The 21,475-nt window shown below is 51.4% G+C and overlaps 1 protein-coding gene across 3 annotated transcripts in view; it reads right to left on the reverse strand.

Annotated features, from left to right (window-relative positions):
• Window positions 1-21,271, reverse strand: part of Clmn (calmin) — a 65,623-nt gene extending 44,352 nt beyond the window's left edge. For 2 of the 3 annotated variants that reach the window (XM_090344773.1, XM_090344776.1), the window contains exon 1: window positions 21,137-21,270. In XM_090344773.1, coding sequence (XP_090200899.1) covers window positions 21,137-21,218 — 82 coding nt within the window. In that variant the 5' untranslated portion in view covers window positions 21,219-21,270. Of the gene's footprint in view, window positions 1-21,136 lie in introns of all 3 variants that reach the window. The other variant, XM_090344778.1, reaches the window with a different exon arrangement.
• Window positions 21,272-21,475: the final 204 nt, after the last annotated feature.

Genomic DNA, 21,475 nt, shown 5'->3' on the forward strand with positions numbered 1-21,475 from the left:
TGTGTGTGTGTGTGTGTGTGTGTAACCAGGCATATTAGGGAGCAGCAAGTGTGCTAAGAGCCCTGTATCTCAGGGGGTGTTCCCAGTCCCCAGCTCACAGTGTCAGGAGTGAAGATAGTCTTGTTTTCTTTGGATGTGAAGGTATTTTTCTGGGCTAAAAGAGTACTTGGTTACCTGTAATCCTGGCTTCCCAGGTTCAAAGCCATCCCGGGCAGGAAAGTCTGTGAGACTCTTATCTCCAATTAACCACCAAAAATCTGGAAGTGGAGCTGTGGCACAAGTGGTAGAGCACCACAGCCTTGAGCAATAAAAGCTCAGGAATAGTGCCTAATCCTTGAGTTCAAATCCCAGGAAAAGCACACAATAAACAAATTTGTATTCTGGGAGGCTACTGTTTTTGCAATAATTTGTTTCCATAACAGGCAGAAACAGACCTGTCTTTTAGGCTGGCTTTTTAGTAGTTAATTGGAGATGAGAGTCTCACAGGCTTTCCTGCCCAGGCTAGCTTTGAACTCGGATCCTCAGATCTCAGCCTCCTGCGTAGCTTTGCACTCCTACTTAGCTTTTTTTGCTCAAGACTGATACTGTACCACTTGAGCCACAACACTTCCATTTCCAGCTTTTTGCTGGCTAACTGGAGGTAAGGGTCTTAGGCAGGTTTTGAACTATGATCTTCAGATCACAGCCTCCTGAGGAGCCAGAATTACAAGTATGAGCCACCAGCCCCTGGCTAGCCATTCTTTTCAGGCAGCCTGAAGCAGGGACCCTGGGAAGAAGAGGTTACCCCGCCAGCCCTGTGGATGGGCCAGGTACAGGAGTGGATTACCAGTGGCAGCCGGGGTGCTGGCAGCCACTGCCGAGGGAAGCACTTTCCACAGAACCCCCTGGCCTTCCTGTGTGGGTGCACAGGACATGGGCATGCACAATGTTGTGCCGAGGCTCACACCCTGTGGCTGAGCAGCTCTGATTCTTCAGGCAGACTGTGGACTTGGGGAAGGTGAAGCTGGAAGCAGACATGGCAGAATCCCTTCCCCAATTACATCAATGACTGTCCCACCTCGCAGGGGACATGAAAATGCAGGCAGACACGTGCAGAAACTAAACACAGATCCCAGCCTGTCGCCATGCACAAGCATTAACTCAAAATGGATCAAAGACGTCAATATCAGACCTGAAACCCTGAAACTGCTAAATGATAGAGTAGGAAAGACACTGGAACTCAGGCATAGGCAAAAACTTCCTGAACAGAGTCCAAGGTCACAACAGAGTGGAGAGAGACTGAACAAATGGACTACCTAAAAATAAAAAGTTTCTGCACAGACAAAGGCATAGCCAACCAAGTGGGGAAAGATATTTACCAATAATATATCAGACAAATGCTTAATATCCAAAATCTACAGGGAACTCAAGAAACTAATCCCCCCTCCCACAACCGAACAAACCAATCACTAAATGGGCAAGGGAACTAAAGAGAGACTTAAAAGAGGTTAAAATGGCAAAAAAAATATATATATATATATATATGAGAAAATGCTCAACATAAAACAACCCTGAGATAAAAACAACCCTAAGATACCACCTTGCCCAACCAGAATGGCCAAGATTCTGGACTCAGACAATGACCATTGCTTCTGGAATTGTGGAGAAAGAGGAACCCTACTGCACTGCTGGTGGGAATGTAAACTAGTACAACCACTCTGGAAGGCAGTTTGGAGGTTTCTTAAAAAATCTGAAAATAGACCTTCCCTCCAATCCCACCATACCACTCCTGGGCATCTACCCTGAGCATCATAACCCAGGATATGATAAGGACACCTGCTCAGCCATGTTCATCTCTGCACTATTCACAATAGCCAAGTGATGGAAACAACCCAGATGCCCTACTGCAGATGAATGGATACAAAAAAAATGTGGTACATATATACAATGGAATTCTACATAGTCAACAGACAAGATAAAATAATGGCATTCCCTGGGAAGTGGATGAATTTAGAGCGAATCATGTTGAGTGAGATAAGTCAAGACCAAAGGAACAAAAGGCTCATGGTATCCTTAATATGTGGATATTACATCCAAACAGTATGAGAGTGATGACTCATATTTGGGTACCCAAGGTTATGGACATGGTCTTGGAGATATAAACTACATAAACATAAAAATCTATGATGGGATATATACTCTATAGAAATAATGTTATATAGATGTTACAGAAATAATGTTATATAGATACATAATGTTATATGTATCTATGACATACAAACCCTCAGCTTAATGTCAATTATGTTCTAAAATCTATGTGCCAGTGATTGCATATAGAGACTCCCTTCTTGAATACTTGTCTGTTAAACATTTGAAAGATGTAAAACTCAGTGCTAATAAAAGCTTTCAAAAACAATAAATAAAAGATTAGTTTAAGTGAGGATCACACAGTAGACCCCTGAAAACTCCTATTGTAGTATGTGGCGCTAGTATTTAGTAAGCGCCAGCTGTGATGATATTGATGCAGATGGTTAAAAGGTCTAGAATATAATAAATGGTCCAAACATGAAACAGCCTTGGGGACAGTACAAGCTGGCTCTGAAAGACAGCCAGTGCTGCCCTGTGCCCCGGACAATACGGGATACCTTCTAATTATTCACACGGGATCTCCCTATGACATCAGGTGGCCTTGACCTCCAGGGCTCAAGTGATCCTCTCACTTCAGATTCTTGAATAGCTGGGACTACAGGCATCCACCACTACACCCAGCCTAGAAACTTGCCTTGATTTTTGATGCAGGGAAATGGATGGAACCCACAGCCCTGTGCTTTCTGGGCATATGTTCTCCCACTGGGTGCCACCCTCCGCTCCTGGAAGCCCCTTCTTCAAGATGCTAATTGTGTTTCCTATTAGTAATAGCGCAGCATGTTGTTTACAGAAAAGTTAGAAAACACAGACATGAGAAAAAGATAATAGCAGTTGTCCACAGCCGAGGTTACCGAGTAGGCACCTCAGTAGGCCAGGGACTCCACCAGCAAGCAGCTTGGCTATGCAAAGCGGGCTGCCTCAGGACCGTGACACCAGAGCAGAGAACACGAAGGAGGGCACTTGCCTGGCAGAGCTGAGACTCCACCACTCCCCATGCCTGACAGTCCCCAGGTGCAGATGGTACCCAGGAACAGCAGCCAGGAGAAAACAGAACAAATCAGCCAATGCCATGGCTCACACCTGTGACCGGAGCCACCAGGAGGCTGAGATCTAGGGAATCGAGTTTTGAGTTCAGCCCAGTCAGAAAAGTCCTCCAGAGGGGGCCGGGAGTTTGGCCTAGTGGTTAAAGTGCTTGCCTAGCATGCATGAAGACCCAGGTTCAATTCCTCGGTACCACATATATAGAAAAAAGCTGGAAGTGGTGCTGAGGCTCAAGTGGTAGAGCTCTAGCCTTGAGAAAGTCCAAGGACAGTGCTCAGGCCCTGAGCTCAAGCCCAGGACTGGCAAAAAAGAAAAGTCCTCCAGACTCCATCTTCCAAAATGGTCATCAAAAGTAGATGGGCTAGCCAGGTGCGGCGGCTCACGCCTGCAATCCTAGCCACTCAGGAGGCTGAGATCTAAGGATTACGGTTCAAAGCCAGCCCAGGCACTAAAGTCCATGAGACTCATCTCCAATTAACCACTAGAAAACTGGAAGTAGCACTGTGGCTCAAGGGGTAGGGTGGCAGCCTTAAGCTGAAGAGCCCAGAGTCCAGGCCCAGAGTCCAAGACCCATGACCAATGACAAACAAAAACAAAAACAAACAAACAAACAAACAACAACAACAAAAAAAGGTAGGATGGGGGTAAAACGCCCTCAGAGAAAGCAAGCAGAACAAGAGTATAAAGCCCTGAGTTCAAATCCCAGTATCACTACCACCAGAAAAAGGAGAAGAAGGGGTGGGGAAGGAGAAGGAAGAGGAGGAGGAAGAGGTGGGGGAGGAGGAAGAAGAGGAGGGGGAGGACAGGAGGGGGAGGGGGAGAAGGAGGAGCAGGAATGCCATGTCTATTTATGTTGTTGTTTCTGTACAGTGGTCAGGCATTTTCCTCTCACTGTATAGCCCTGGACAAGTCCCTTGTCCTCGAGTGCTACAGATTTCCTTCTGCCTATCATGGCAAATGGCAGCATGGTTGGAGCCCAGCTGAGCACTGAGCCCAGACCATGCATGAAGAAAGCCCAGTCAGCAAGTGACAGCACTGGCTTTCCTGTGACAAATGAGATCTAACAAGGTCAGAAATCCAAGGCCCCTCTGGAAAACCCCTGGAAGCTGGGTGCAGTCAGAGAGGTAACAGTTTGTCTCCCCCACCCCAAATAGACATCCTTTCTTCTTGCACAGATAACTTCCTGTTCCTACACGGTCCCCACAGGCCCCTCTGCCTCAACCAGCTTCTGGCCAATGAGATGAGTGCATGAACCCCAGAGCAGTTTCATGTCCTTCCCACCATCCTGCTGCCCAGAACGGAATGGCTAGAGGTCTTGGATTATGACGTCAGGAATGACATGGGGGGATGGGGAGACAGGGTAAGGTCTAGGAGGAGACTGGTTCCCTTGTGGAGCTGTGGTGCACAATCACACACAGCTTTGGATAGCTGCACAGAAATTCCCCCCCCCTCTCTCCCTCTCTCTCTCCCTCCCCCAAGGGGTGGGAAGCCTCGAGAGAGATTAGCACTCTACAGTACCACTTCTGGCTTTTTCTGAGTAGTTTGTTGGAGATAAGAATCTCACAGAAGCTGGATTCAGTAGCTCACGCCAGTAATCCTAGCTACTCAGGAAGCTGAGATCTGAGGATCACGGTTCAAAGCCAGCACCAGCTCTAAAGTCCATGAGACTCTTATCTCCAATTAATCACCAGAAAACCAAAAGTGGCTCTGTGGCTCAAGGGACAGTGCCCAGGTCCAGAGCTCAAACCCCATGACCGAAAATCAAAAAAAGTGTCTTACAGAATCTGCTGGCTTCAAACTGCAAGCCTCAGATGGCAGGATTGCAGGAGTGAGCCACCAGCACCATTATCTTATGATCAAACCTTTGTGAGCCAGAGTTCCCCCAGAGCCTGTGCCCCTGAGTCTTGTCTCCCACCAGCAGGGACGAAAGAACACATGGCATTGTCTAGAAATGGAGACAGCAAAGGGATCGCAGCTAGGGTGCCATGCTCCTGGCAGCTCTGTGCTGGGGCCTCAGGAATAGAGCAAAGCTGGCCAGCAGGCAGCCTGTGGCTCCTGAAGGCCTCACTTTCCAGGCATGAAAGAACTCTGTGTAGACTCATTTACAAGGTAAACCTACGCCCGGAGCCCAATGGGCTTCCTGGAAAAGATGGCAGAGATCAGCTTACTGATTACATTAGCGGTCACAGAAGCACAAAGGAGCAGCCTCTCCTCCTGTGTGGACCCCCCGGACACCAAATCAGTGCAAAGATCTATGAAACCCCAAACACACAATCTTTAGAAGGAAGGAAGCAGCTCCCACCCCGCCTCCCTGCAAACCCGGGCCTTCATGAGCAGGTGTCCTCTGCCCTGTGGGGAACAGAGACAGCCCAGCTACTTGCAGAGGACATAGCACAGCTGCCTCCAGCTGCCACCACCATCCACTGGAAAGGGAACTCAGGTGTGGGGCCCCTGATTAGGCCACATAGGCAGGGTGACACATGGATGACATTTCAGTTCTGCTAACTCGGAGGCATATTTTAAGGAAACAGTTGAAGAGCTTCTGTGTTATAACGCATTGCTATACTGATGCCTCTCAGAAAACCACTTCCACCATTTTCCACACCCATCCATTGATCTATCCATCTACCCATTTACCTATCTACCCACCTGTCCATCTGTCCATCCATCCATCCATCCATCCAGCAACCCATCCAACTTTCCACCCATCCACAGGTATACAGAATGCTGTTTCTGTGTCCAACCGTGACTCGGATAGTGGTGATAAATGTGAAGGAATCTCTCCTTCCCCTCACTCCTCTCCCTTGTTCACTGAAGCTGAGAGGCAGGACTGGACTACAGGAAGAGGAGGTCAGGTCAGCCCCTTCTCAGGAGGCAGTGCTAAAGGGGCTCATACTCCTAGAGTATCAGCTTCTTCTTGCAGAAGATGGGGTGTGGATAAAAGCACCCTTTCCCCCTCTAGGGCCCTGACCAAAGGGTCTGGTGGAAGCAAACCTGGGCAGTGTGCCACTGGATCCTTGCAGCCTCCTCCCCTGAGTTCATGAACACGCTACAGTGCAGGCCCACTGGGGACTTGCAACCTAGACATGCAAATCCAGCCCCATCGAGGCCTACAGAAGCATAGCCACAGATGCACCAGACATCAGCAGTAACTGGGACTCATCCTGCAGCAGGAGGCTTCTCAGTGAGGGGACTGGGCTGTGAGTCAGTGCCCAGTCTTCACCCACCAGGGTAAGAAAGCCCCCACCTGCCCACTCGGTGGGGCAGTGAACATCCACTGCTCTCCATGCTGGGGACCCAATCTCCTGAGTGGAACCCCGAGGCCACCAGGAGACTGTGGGATTGGTCCTCAACCATTCTACCTCCTGCCCGCACTGGCTCTGCATTCAAGTCCACGGCCATCTCCCAGTCCTGCCCCTCCACACAGCTAACAACTTGCCCTGTCCTCACAAAGCAGACCCACTGGCTTCTTCAAATTGGGCCACCCTGGGCGCCCTGACCAAAGCAGAACTAAAAGAAACACGAATTTTGCTACTCTGTTTTTGTTTTTGTTTTTGCTTTGTTGTTGTTGTCAGTTGTGGGGCTTGAACTAAGGGCCTTGCCACTGTCCCTGGGCTTTTCTCCTCAAGACTAGCACTCTGCTACTTAGAGCCACAGCACCTTGCGGGTTTTCTGGTGGTTAGACATAAGAGTCTGTTTGGTTTTTATTCTTGGTTCTTCACCTCTCCCTGTGGGAGATGGTCTATCTGTTCATTTTCTTCTTGCTTAAGTGCCAAGTGAAGGGAATTAAGGAGCCCTAAAGCCTATTCCAAAAATAAGGGGGTAGCTCTATGTTTAAAATTCACTCTATGTTGAGCAACTGGCATCATAAATATTCTAGGAACCTGAACACAATATCACCCCAAAGGGGAGACAGACTATAAACCTAACTCAGCATGGGAGGGTCACCTAACAGCTCAAAGACAGCACTGGACAGGACAGGACAGGACTTGTATGGTACATGACCAGCAATGAAGAGTTCTTTCTATGAGAACAGACTAGAAGGGGGCGTGTCACGGAAGGCAGAGGGCCCCCCAAAGTATAGCCATGCGGTTCTCAGAACATGAAAGCATGGGCCAGGAGTGTGGCCTAGTGGTACAATGCTGGCCTAGCAGACACAAAGACCCAGGTTCAATTCCTTGGTACTACATAATAGAAAAAGCCACAAGTGGTGCTGTGGCTCAAGTGGTAGAACACTAGTCTTGAGAAAGCCCAAGGACAGTGTTCAGGACTGGAGTTCAAGTCCCAGGACTAGGAAAAAAAGAAAAAAGGACATGAAAGCAAAAGCAGAAACGGCCACTGATGACTAATGGAGGGGGCGATTCCTCAGTGACTGGCAGACGCTCACCCAACCAGGACTGGCACACCGGGAAGCTGCCCGAGAGACGGAGGCTGGCTCCCCACATGACTGGTTACACGTGACGACTCTATTTTAAGATGGGAGAATGTCCCTCTGTTTGTCCCTCCCTCCTGCCTGTATGTTTTGTGTGACAACTGCCCCAACAGAGTTTCTAAGCAGAAGCCCAATCAGGGCACCACCCACACCTACACCCTCCTGGGACTGGATAGGCTGCAGCACCTGCCATCCCCCCCTGGGATTTGGCTAAAGAAGTAACACTGCACTGGGACAATGCCAAGCAGGCTGGGCTTTATATACATCATGTCATCTTAACCACCTGGGAAAGGGAAATGCACACCCCACTTGGTAGACAGGGCCATGCTGCCTCTGGCATAGCAGCTGGCCCCTGGCATAAGTAGAGTTCTAGCTGAAGAGCAAAGTTGGGGTAGACGTAAGGGCATGAACCCTAGGGGCAGTGCAACAAGGATAAATGTTGGCAGATACTCAGGGTTCAAAACCACTGCACAGAGCGGGGGAACCGAAACATGGGCATATAGTAGGCTATGAATTTAAGCATTAAAAGGTCCTCAGAAATTACAGCTGGCCTTCCATGTCCACACTTTCTCCAAAGAGTGCAATCACAAATGACATCGCATTTACATTCAATTAGGTCCTGTGCCCGTGGCTCATGCCTAAAACCCTAACTACTCAGAAGGCTGAGATCTGAGAATCGCAGTTTGCAGGCTGGGCAGCAAAGCCCAGGAGACTCTTGTCTCCAATCAACCACCCAAAAGCTGGAAATAGGGGTGCGACAAGGGACTCTAAGCAGTCTGCTGTCATCACTGCCTTTTGCTGCCACCTGACCCTCTCCTTCCACCACCAGCCCAGGGCCAAACACACGGCACACAAGGGAGAATATCATTGGGCATGAGCTCAGCTCAAAAGCTGGATGGACTCTGGCCAACTTGATTAGAAAACAGACCCTATTTTGGAAAACAGACAGAGGTTACAGAGTCTGCACCCAGCACATGGTGACCTCTGTGGCCTCAGTGGAGAGTCACTCCCTAGGGGGTGGCTTTCTTGGGTGCTTCCTCCCACTGGGCAGCACTGGGTGATAATGGATGAGATTCACAGGACAGCTGTGACATCAACCCATGACTTTTCCAGAGCCTCAAGCTGGAGCTTGGGGTCAAAGAGCCCTTTGAGTGTGGGCAGCAAGGGGTGGTCCTCGAAGCTGCATGGCTTCTCCCCTCATTTGCATGCCACCTGATTTCTTCCATGGGTAGAAATCTTGGGGGCAGGCCTGATAACCACACAATTGGTGCTTTGTGGGCTCAGTGGTGGATGGGAAAACTCCTGCCTCACATAGGATACCTAGTCCCACACCATTCTTTCCTAAAACCAATATGAGCTACAGCATTGCATAGCAAGGAAGGCTGGCTTCAAGACAGAGAAGTGGCTGAGAGGAAGACCCCCCCCCAAAAGTCATGGCTTTCTTTATGAGGCCCTGCTCCCCCATCCCAGGCCCCCTGCCCACTGGGCGGGCTGAACTAAACACCTGCCTTGGCACTACAGTGCACTCTTGACTTTTGCCCTCTTAGCTCACGCCATCCCTGTCAGATGCGCCCTGTTTGAGTGCCCATGATTCATGATTCACAAGGTTCAGGCGAGCAGAGCCTCCCCAGTCCCTCAGGCCCTATAATCTCTCTACCACCCCCCACAAGAACCCCAGGCCTTCACCACATAACGCCCCAGTACTGTCAGCCACTACCAGGTACACTGCTCCTGTCCACTACTGGTCCTGGAATATAGATGCCACTATTACCGTACCCCACGCCCCAGTGTAGACACCAAGTATAGACACTGCACACAATCCCCAAATGTTGGTGACGAATTCATTCACCATGTCCAGTGGAGTCCCTGCCAACATATCAACCATAGCCAGGACACTGGTGCTTTCTGTCTATGATTCTAGCTACTCAGGAGGCTGAAATGTGAGGGTCATGGTTCAAACTAGCTTGGGTAGGAAAGGTTTTTATCGAGTTAATCACCAAAAAAAAGCTGGAATTACAAGTTTGGCTCCAGTGGTAGAATGCCAGCCTTAAGTGAAAAAGCTAAGAGACAAGCCCTCAGGCTCTGAGTTCGAGCCCCAATATACACATATGAACACACACACACACACACACACACACACACACACACACACACACACACAAATTAGCCATAATACCAAAAGAAAGGCTTCAAACCTCATTCTCTTCCTATTGGAGATGGGCAGACTGTCCTTGCTCAAGTTTCTTTCTAATTGATCAATTGTGTTTACTCAAGGAGAGCTGAAAAATAAAAAGGCCTTCAGCCAGTGGCCCTAGAGGATCAAATATTGATTTATTTTTTTTACCCAATACTCCAAAGGCTACTTCTCTAGCGTTCCAGGGTAACTTGATCCCTCAAAAGTCAGATCAGCCTGGTGGCATCTGATGAAGACTCAGGCAGTTAACCACTCATCTTACCATAAGCAAAGCTCACTTTTAAAAGCTTGGCAGCCACCGCTTGTTCCCCAGGCAGCCTGTGCCTTCAGGCTCAGGCAGGTTCTTAGATGCAGGCAACGCTCCAATACCCAGCCGTGCATCAGGCAAACAAGGGTTCCTTCAAGCACCCTGGCTCTTGGCCCTGCGGTGCCCATGGACCCGTGCTCAGCACAGTCTGTGGCTTTAGACCATGGCAACAAGCATTCTCCAGGGAGAGGGAGAGGGAGAGGGAGAGGGAGAGGGAGAGGGAGAGAGGGAGAGGGAGAGGGAGAGAGGGAGAGGGAGAGGGAGAGAGGGAGAGGGAGAGGGAGAGGGAGAGGGAGAGGGAGAGGGAGAGGGAGAGGGAGAGGGAGATAGGAAAGGAAAGGAAAGGAAAGGAAAGGAAAGGAAAGGAAAGGAAAGGAAAGGAAAGGAAAGGAAAGGAAAGAAGGAAGGAAAGGGAGAGATGCAGGAAAGGAGGGGGGAGGGAGGAAGGGAAGAAGAAGCCAATTTGCCTGATATCCCATACTCAGTAGCACAGAATCCAACCAATAGCCCTCATCAAAACCAAGTAACCATGGCACCCACCTGTTGACTCCCTACCTGGCAATTCATAGACCCCAGGGACCTCCCACTTCTGCTGCAACTGGAAGAACACAAGGTCTTATTGTGTGAGAGATTTAGGAAATGCCCTCTCAACACTTGGAAGACAGTAACAAAACTGTGGGATGGGAAGAAGATGGACCAGAAGAAACTGACTCAAGAAACTCACAGGGAAGATGACACCCAGCCAAACTGACAACCTCAAGCCACAAAAATTCAGAATTGAGGGTGGGGGGACTGGGAGGAACAAGGGTTGAGCAGGAACAGGGCCAAGGTGCAGAAAAGCAGTAAAAGAATGAGATCAAAGAACCAGAAAGCTTAGATCAGGGCAAGGTATGCATGCCTGTAACGCCAGCACTCAGGAGGCTGAGGCAGGAGGGTACAAGTTCTAGGCCAGCATGGCCTACAGAGCCAGTTTCTGTCTCACAATGCCAAGGGCTGGAAATGTAGCTGTGTGGTGTGATGCTTGCCTAGCATGCTCAAGGCCTACAATGGTGCCTCTTCCTCCTCTCAATTCCCAACCCCTGCAGTGTGGTCTTTATCTTCCCATCCAGCATTCATCCTCAGGCCTGAAGAGGAGACTTCTGTAAGAATCAGAGATCCTGAAACTCCTGTCATAGATTAAAGTATGAAAAGGGGATGCTGATGAAATCTCCCAGAAAATGGAGCAAAAAGCAATAGAGAGAGAAAATAGAAAAGATAAGAAAATTGGAGACTCGGTACAGGAGGTCAGATAGCCAAGTAGGAGAGTTCTAGAAGGTCAGAGAAGGCCAAATAACATAAATTATAGTGGAATTGTTTCCAGGCAGAAAGATCTCAACAAGCATAAGAGACAAGAAAGTGAACAACACCAAGGCAGGAGTCCCTTAAAGGCCCAGGGTACAGGGACAAACAGCTAAACAGAACACCACACCGTGGGCTAACAGAGGAAGCAGCATGGGCATACAGGGCAGATTGGGAATGGACTCACACCGCCAGCCACAGCCCTGGAAGGCAGAAGACCTTGAAAAAGCTGAAGGAAATGGTCCCCAGCCTTGAACTTGAGGCTCGGCTAACATAACTGGGGGCTGGGTTACAGGTGCATACCTGTAATCCTAGCTACTCAGGAGGCTGAGATCTGAAGATCATGGCTCAAAGCCAATCCTAGCAGGAAGTTCATATGACTCTTATCTCCAATTAACCAACAAAAAGCCAGAAATGGAGCTGTGGTAGAACACTATTCTTGGACATAAAAGAGTTCAAGGCACTGAGTTCAAGCCCTGTACTGGCACATACAAAATAAAAAATAACGAACTAAAGAAGACTAAGTTCATTTTGCTAGGTTCTAGTTCTCAAGAAGAATATGCTCCTGGAAACAGAGGAACTCATCCCAGGAAGACAAGAAGTAGAAAGATGGAAATCAGGAAGACAGGAAGTAAGAGATTTGGCCCAGGAGAGGTTCAAAGGGCAGGCACAAGTAAAGGTGAGACCCCACGTATGTAGAGTAACAAGTCCAGTGATCACAGCCCCAGCCCCAGAATCACCAAGAAACAAACAAAAACAAACAGTATAGGATCTCATTACATTCTCTGGGAATAGAAGTCGCTGATACCTTCCATGTCTCACCTTGGACTTGCAATCTCCTTGGTGACGTAAACAGTGACGAGAACTATCTGAACCACTGCTCCAATGATGCTCTTGTTCTCTAAACATTTCTTTCTCTGACATTTCACATAAAGTGGTGGACTGATTTCTCAAAACAACCTGGACTTTTGCCTGTGTTTCCAGAGTTCAGGGACTTCTCAACACCCCCCGTCCCCGAAAAGAAAAACCATGGGGATTACAACAGAGATGTGTTCATGGCCAAAGGCCACACAATGGGGTAGGAATAGGGCAGAGCCTCAGATCTGTCACCTCTTCCAGCTGGGACCACACAGCATTGACAGATTGACGTGTCTTGACACCTCCCACCACAGCTGTGTCCCCAGTGGAGTCTCTGCAGGCCTGGCAGCCTCTTGTCTTACCCTCAGGCCTCCATTTCCCTCCTCCCCCACTTCCATTGCTCAAGCAGCCTTCCATCAGGACAGTGGTGGCCTTGTGGCTGGCTCTGCACTCTCAGCTCAGGCTTATGTTGGTTCCAAACTCACACGGAAGCCAAAGGGACAATCCGAGAGTACAAATATGCCCAGGAGTATCTCTTCTAGAGAGGAGCAGATGCTTGAGAGTGACCTGTCAGTCACTTGTGAGTAAATTTCCAATTACTGTTATGGTTTAACAACAACTCAAGCACAGTATCTGACAGTCCTAAAGGCCAGAAGGCAGGAACAGGTTTTGCAGGCAATTATCTTCAGGAGGAATCTATCCATCCCTTCCCAGCTTCTCAGGCCGCCTGCACTCCTTGGCTCATGGCCCCTCCAATGAGGGTCATCACTCATCATATCCCAGCTCCCTCGAACCTGCCCACCTCCCTCGCATACAAAGCTGTGATTGGCTGAGTTCACTCAGACAATCTAGGGCCATTTCTCCACCAAGCGTCCTTCACTTCATTCCATCTCCCAAGTCCCCACTACCCAGTGAGGGAGCACACATGCTTGGGGGATGGGGCTGAGAAGTATATGCTTGGGGGGGGCCATTGTTCTGTCTCTAGGGGCCTTCCCAGAGGTGGGTTCTGAGGGGGTATCTCAGGAGCTCCAGGAGGTTCAGACATGGATGCTGCACATCCTGCCCAAAAGGATACAGAGAGCATCCCCCGAGGCTGTTCAAGACATTCAAGGGAACCATGTGAGCAGTGCAGCTCGGGACACCGTAACCCCAGCCAGGACCCTCCCAGACCTGAGGCCCCCTTCTTTCAAGGAAGGGCAGCCGCCACGCCCCCACCCCGGAAGCACACAACAGGGCTTCTTCTGGAGCATGAAGAGGAGTCTTGTAGAAGGCAGACATGGACAGAGCAAGAGCTCCAGGTGCAGAGGTGAAGCTGGCTTGGAGACACTGGAGACAGGAAAAGTAGGGTGCTGGCAATTAACCAACAGGATGCTTGCTCAGAAAGGCAGGTGTGATGCAGACCGGAGAGTAGGGCTTGGGAGCAGGACAGGCAGGAGAGGTGAGGGAGAAGGAACTGGGAGAGGCCACCTCCGTTCAAGTGCTTCCACCCAATTCCAGGTCAGCTCCGCGCCCCTCTCCACCTGCCGCCCCAGTTCTCAGCTGGCAGGGCTCAGAGAGCTGCGATTTAAGTATGTCACTGCACGGAGGAGTAAAAATAGTCTAAAAGAGGAGAGGGATATAAATACGCAAAGGCTCCAGGCTGCATGAGCCCCCCCAGGGGGTGTGATGTCATCAGAACCCTAAAGGTCCTTTCAGCCAGACCACACCCTGCAGCCACCGAAGCTGGTACCAATGACCAAAATGAACCAACTCCCAGAATCCTCCCTTCCTCTTCTAGACTAGCATCTAGACTAGGGTTCTAGACTAGGATCTTCCACAAGGGACAAATCCCAGTGCCAAAGAAGCAGGAGAACCCAATAGGAATGTTCACTTCAGAGGTGACTCAGGGAGGGAGCCACCCTCCTCCACACTCCTGTCTATCAGCTCTGGTCTACAGCTCTGGTGTCTACAGCTCTGGTGTCAAGCAGGAAAAGCCCATTTCTCCAGCAGGCATAGAACATATCCTGGCATAGAGTCTACCAATAAGGCAGGGCTGTTTCACACACGGCAAGCATTTCCTGCGACTGTCTCCCCCATGTTCCATGCCCCAAGCCTGGGTTTTGCAAATACAGCCCCTCATCTACAGGAAGTCCTCCTAGATTTGCACTGGCTAGAACGTGAGCCTCTCCCACTCCCCAGGGAAGCTGGCCAGCCTCCTCCAGCCTAATCCCCACCTCCCTGGACCCCCAGTGGCACAGGAAGGAAAGGTGTTCCTGAGTCTCATATGTGGGGAGGCCACCAAGCCTCACCCAGCCTGGGATGCCCCAGCAGGAACACAGCACCTGTCATTCACAGGTGGTAGCAATGCCAAGCCAGCACTCAGCCATGGAACTTGGGGCATCTTGCTGGCCTCCATCCTGCGTCACTCTCAACACTGACTTAATAAAATACATATCCAATGTAGAACTGCAGACTTCGACATTTATCCAACCGAGGCCATAACTGGCATTTACCTGAAGACAAAGGCGTGCACACACATGCGCGCGCACGCGCATGCACACACACACATACCTGCGCATGCACGTACATGGAAGTACAGGTGTTTGCAGGCATTTCTATCTCCACTATTCAATTCAGTCCTGGAACAGAGGCAACCACAGGCCATATGCAAATGATGGGCATAGTGGCTGTGTGCCAATAAAACTTTATTTATAATGATGGGCCGTGCAGCCATTTCAGTGAGCCAAGTTGGACCATGGACTGCAAATCCCAACTCCGATGAAAGAAAATTCATAAAAGGAAAGGAAACAGGAACCAGAAAGAAAAACTGTCAGATTTCTTAAAGCCTGGTCACAATTTAGGATCAGCTGCCTCTAATGCTGACACAACAAATGATAGAAGAAGAAGAAAAAACAAATGAGAAGTAATGTACCTACTACCTGGCAAATGTACCTGTAACCCCTTTATACATTACCCGGACAATAAAATATAAAATAAATTTTTTTTAAAAAAAAAGAAGGAACAAGAGAAAAAAAATGGGAGGAAGGGTTTCTATGGGAACGGCAAGTTTACTTCCACTGGTTCAAGTACTTAAAAGACAATTGCTTTATTTTTCTCTCTCCCCCTCAGATACAAGGCAGGCACGACCCATGGCTCACTGGGCAGAAGGACTTTGCCCAGAGCCTCAGCTGTTCCAACCCAAACTGAAATGCCAAACTGTTCCACAGGTCAGGCAGTTCATGCAAGCCGGGCCGCTTGAGCAAAGTACTTCCCCTAAAAACGTCAGATCTGGTCCAGTGCTCCACTTCCCCTCAGGGCTATCCTGTGGGTGGCAGGGAGTCAGACTGCCCAGCAGCTGTGTCTCCATCCAAACCTCTCCTTAGGTCTGCTGCCATCAGAGTAGACAACTTCCTTCTTGCTCTCCACAAGACCATCTTTGGCCCCCCAAACACTCTTGCCTCTTGGTGACAGAGGTAGCCAGGAGCCACTTATTTTACTCTGATAGTGGGAGGGTCATGAGCTTCCTGGGCATGTTCACCTCCACCCAGCTGACCAGCCAAAGACCAAGCAAGAAAGCACCTCATTTACCATCACAGCCAAGTGTGGGCCAGCACCCTTTCTGCAGAGGACCCAACCCACAGCAGAAGAGGCCTCCAGCCCCACAGAAAGAAGAGCCAGGACTGCAGCCAGGAGTTCTGAGTGGGGTCAGAGCCACCCACCAGATGCCACATGCCAGTGTGCCTGGGTGGGGATTATAAACAGCTTCAAGTGGGCATACTCTGCCAAGGCTCTGCCATCCTATACCACCCTTTCAGGGGTAGACTGGCCCTTCTGAGAAGCCCACTCCAGCTTGGCAGATGGGGAAACAAGAACACAAGAACACAATTTCCCAGTATGCCACAGCAAGTGAGTGGCAGCACCAGACCCCCCAGCCTTTGGCTTCCGGGTCTAGGCTTCCGTTTCCCTAACTCTACAGTGCTCCTAAGAAAATAGGCATCAGAGCCTGGCTTTTAGCCTGACTTTAACTGGCATTCTCAGTTACCTCAGAGCCAGTGGCCTGATCCCAGCTAGAATCAGAAAGAAACATCTACAAGATGGCTTGTCCCTGGGGATGGAGCACATGGCCCCAGGCTCAGTATCCACACAGGCAGCAATTCCTGAGGATATAAAATATCCACCTCTGATGTTTGACTCTGCAGTGCCAAAAGCCAAGGAACCCAGACACGGGTGGCTCACAATCTTAGCTATTCAGAAGGCTAGGCTCTAAGGATTGCAGTTCAAAGCCAGTCTGGGCAGGGAAATATGTGCAAGTCTTATTGCCAATAAACCACCAAAAAGCTGGAAGTGCCGTGTGGCTCAAGTGATAAAGTTCCAGCCTTGAATGAAAAAGCTGAGGGACAGTACCTAAGCCCAGAGTTCAGGCCCAGGACAGGCACAGGCACATGTATGTGCGCACGCGTGCACGCGCACACACACACACACAGCCCGGGGATTGTGGCTGAGGAGCTCCTCCTTAGCACTCCCCACTTCAGGAAGCCTCAAATGCCAGGTCCAAAAATCCAACCTCTCTCTCCTTCACAGACTATGATGCTATGAAAAAACTCGGGCACCCAGTCTGCCTGTAAGTACAAGTTCGGAAGCTGTTAAGGACCACAGAAGCCTCTGAAGGGCTTAGCAGGGATGTGTCTGGGAGCTGCGTGGTAAGGGAACTGCAGGGGTGATGAGGACCGGAACCTACAGAAGTCACTAAGAAGTCCACACAGATACCAGAAGGGCCTGGGCTGTGCCGCAGGGGGAGGAAGCGGTGACAGGCAAGCGCCAATCTGCCTTCAACATATGCAGGTACTGTTCAGGCCTGGAGCTGCCTTCAGGCTAAACCAGCCACTCCTACCCATTCTGCACTGCCAAGAAGAAAAGAGCTGCTGAAGTTTGCAGTCTGCCTTCAAGTCCAGCTCCAGTGCCCCCTCGTCTGGGAGGCCTTCCGTACTCCCCGCCATGGTGAGCCGCAGCCCCTTTACCTGCCTGCCATGGCAGGTGACTCAGGATGCTTACAAGTTCATTGCACTTGTAAGTCACATGACCTTGGGCAAGTGCCAACTGAGGGAAGGGTTAGTTGCTGAGGAATCCAGATAGCAGCAGTGGGCACTCTTCACTGGATCCCCATGCCCCCCACCACTAGAGCAGCCATAGGGACAGTCTGGTGTCTGCAAAGCCCCCTGACTCAATTCCACCCAACAGACCCAGGGCTGGTCTGGCTGATTTAAAATGAGGCAGCAGCGGGACATAGCATCAAACACCAAAGCATGAGAAGAGGAAGGAGCCCACATCAGAGCCCACCTGTGCTGCAAGTTATGGGGCTCGACCCCAGTCTGGCTGTGTGCCCAGCACTGTCTCTCACTCAAGGCAGGCACTGGAAACAGAGCTTCACTCGCCAGGGCCTGCAGGCTGTGATGTGCTTGGCACAGGGCTGAGGAATGGAAAGGAGAAGGGCTGTGGATTTATTTGGATGGTGGCAAAAGTGACATGCACAGACGATCCATCTCCTGGCCTCATACCCCTGCCTGTTCAACAGTAGAACCAGCCCAGGACTTCACTCCAGAACCCTGAGGCAGAGGGAGTACAGGGTAGCCCCTGTCCCCTTGTCCTCAGGAGGAGACTTCAGTCCTCACCTGCCACCCACAGAGGCGAGGAAAGGCCCATAAACTGGCCGCCTCTACCCCACCTGGCCCCAAGGAAGTGGGGGGGGGCGGCTGCCAGCATCCTGCAATTCCATCTTCTCTCCAAAAAGGTCAACAGCATGGGCTCCCAATTCCCTTGTACCAGTCATCTGTGCCCAGAAGGACATCATGCTCTGCCAAAGGGGCTGGCTTGTTTGTTTAGGAACAGGGTCTTCCCTAGCTCCCAATACTCCTGCAGAGAACTGTGTTGCTTGCAAGCCCTGCGTGTGCACATGTCTGAGAACCTCTTCCCCTTCCTCTGCTCTGCTCTAGGGGCTGGAAGAAGAGGCCACACTTTCTATCCCATCTGGCTGACCTGACCCCAAAGAAACACATCAACACTCCCAGCTGGATTCCAGAATCCCATAGTTGGGGGATGGGAGCAGGTGAAGGCCCTCAGGTAAGCAGAGGAATCCATTGCAAAGGCCTAATCTGAGCCTCATCACTGACCAGGAAATCACCCCAATGCCGGAAACAAGACAGAATCCAGTCAGAACTGCCCAACCCTGACAGGAGTGGCTGCCTACCCAGAGGCCAGGAGCCTCGGAGCTCCCACTGTCTGCAAGTGCCATCAGTCTCAACGGTGGCCCCCTGTGCTGTGGATGGGCATGGAGCTCATACACGGCAAGCAGCCTCTAGGCCTGCCTCCCCTCACCTCGGAGCTCTGAGGAGCAGGGCCTGCTGGAAGACCCTATCTGCTAAGCCCAGCACATCCAGGGGCCTGAACCCACCAGCTGGCTTTGCAGATGCTCTGAACTCAGTGTGTAGCACCCTCTGGACTTGGACCTTCAGCTGAGACTTCTTGAGTAACACAGAAGCAAAATGAGAACATGTCTGTTAAACACCCAGCCAACAGACAGGGACATGAGCAGAAGCTATTCCTGCCTCTAACTTTACTCCCATTTTCCTCTCAACCATGCTGGACCAGCCTGACTTGGAAACTCTGTAAGGCTAATGTCCTCACAGGACTCGAATCACTCATTTGTTTATGGTAGCCTCAAGCTGCATACCACAGAGTTACTAATCAATGGCGGTGTGTGCACAGCCATAGCGTGGAATAGTACTCAGCAACCAGAAGGGCTTACTGCTATGGGCAAGAATGTGGATACATCAGACTCAACATGGACCAAATCAGGGCTGGGAGTATGGCTCAACAGCAGCAGAGGACCTGCTTTAGCAAGCATGTGGCCCTGAGTTCAAATCCCAATACTGACCCAAAAGAAGAAAATGCAAACAAAAAGAACCAGGTAGAAAAAGGGGAAAGCATATGATTCCATTTTCTAACAGAGAGCAGAGGTGAAAGGAAAAATCAGGAAAAAAAGGAAAATGATGGGCCCGGAGTTTGGCCTAGTGGTAGCATGCTTGCCTAGCATGCATGAAGACCCGGGTTTGATTCCTCGGTACCACATACATAGAAAAAAGCTGGAAATGGTGCTGAGGATCAAGTGGTAGAGCTCTAGCCTTGAGAAAGTCCAAGGACAGTGCTCAGGCCCTGAGCTCAAGCCCAGGACTGGCAAAAAAAAAAAAAAAAAAGGAAAATGAATCTGAATAGAGGGGGAAGGAGGAGGGGCAGCCATCTAGGGTCCTGGAAATTTACCTCTGGTGGCCAGTCACATGGCATATCCATGGGTACCTACATGGGTTTTCCAGACCTGACATTGGTTGAACTTACACTTAAAATCACATGTGCATAATACATACACAAAACGGTACACATACCTGTAATGGAGAGATTTGGGGTGGGGGGCAAAGATCATCATTGCTCCAATTAGAATTGGCATTTGCCTAAATGTGAGATCAGTGTGCAGAATGCTGAGAGTTAAGAATCCAACTCAAACTCCTACCTAACCTTCAGGACCCAGGACCCATCTCACATTGTCCCCCTTGGGTATGTGCTTCTCTCTCAATTCCGGACATAAAAAGGGGCTCATAGTGCCCAGCATCCTCTCCTTCATGACTCATCTCTGTTGTGAAAACTGATCCTGGAGGGACTTGTTACACCCCAAGCCTCAGTCAGTATCTGCTCATTAACTGCCCAGTGACTGCTGAATGAACACACAACACACACACACACACACACACACACACACACACACACACACACACACACACACCAGACTAGATGCCATCTTGACAAATGATCACTTTGGTAATAGCTGAGAGCCTCAGCACAGCAGATATCCTGTTTGGGGCAGGTGCTAAGACTGAGATTGCCACCCCACCCCACCTCCACCCTCACCCTCACTCCTTTCCAGGTCACCCCGGCCTTATGCTGTCCTTGCCCAACCTCGGTGGGTCCACGTGAGTGCCCAGGAAGCATTCTATCAGGTGTAATGTTTAAACCCACTGTTCATGGTCCACCCTGGGGGGGGGCACCCCGTCCTCTAGCTGCACTTGCAGGGCAAGGGGCCCAGAGCCTGCCCACACTGTCCCCAGAGACCTCAACTTTAGACTCTCTGGACCCCAACCCTGCTTGGACAGGGGCTAAAGAAACCACCTGCGCAGGTGAAGGTGGCTGGAGAAGGCGGGAAGTGGAGTCCCCAGGGCAGGTGGGGACACCTGGCAGTGATTTTCTTGCCTCTTCAGATGTCTGTGCCTGCAAAGTTGCCACAGCGACTTAATACCTCTGAAAGACCGGCCGCCCCCCCTCCCCAGCCCTGGTCTGCCACCAGTTTCTCTTTCACCCCGAGGCACCGTGGCCATGAGATTTGAGTCCCCGGGCTGCGGGGGGGGGGGGTGGGGGGGGCAGCCAGGACCCGACCCCTCCTCTCGCGTACACTCCACCTGAAGTCCGGGGTCTCAATGGTGCTCAGCAAGTGTGTAACACACACACACACACACACAAAGTTGCTCCCTCTCTCCGCCTCCCCGACCCGGACCGCCGCCCCCGAGAGCCCACGCGCAAACTTCTCCAAACTCACGGGGCGGTGACGTCCCCTGGCGAAAGCGGGAACACACGCACACCGACACGCGCACACGGACACACACGTGCGCTGCCCCGGGACCACTGCGAAGGTGTCCAGGGCTGGGGGCGGCTCCCAGCCCCGGCCCCCCCCCCAGCGGGTCCCGCGGCCGGCCGAGCGCGATCGGGCCGGGGGCGCGGACTGCGGGGTCCGGGGCCCGGGGCCCAGGGCGCTCGTTACCTTGCAGGTTCTGGACTCGGATGTCGCTGATCTGCCCGATGAGCTCCTCGCGCTGGAACCAGTCCCATTCCTGCGCAGCCATGAAGCGCGGGCGGCGGCCGGGGCGCCGGGCGGCGGCGGCGGCGGCGGCGGCGGGCGCGGAGAGCGGCGCGCGGGCGGCTCGCACCCGGCGAGGGCGCCGCGGGGTGGGGAGGCGGGCGGCGGGGCCGGGCGGGGAGGCGGGCGGCGCGGGCGGGTGGGCGGCCCCGGCCGCGGGCGGGCGGGCAGCGGGGCCGCGGGGCGGGCGCGGGCGGCGGTGCGGGGCGCCCGGCTCGCGCTCACTGCCCCATCCGGGGGCGG

This window comes from Megascapheus bottae, chromosome 14, assembly GCF_031878675.1.
Source record: "Megascapheus bottae isolate mThoBot1 chromosome 14, mThoBot2.hap1, whole genome shotgun sequence".
NCBI classification, from domain to species: Eukaryota; Metazoa; Chordata; class Mammalia; order Rodentia; family Geomyidae; genus Megascapheus; species Megascapheus bottae.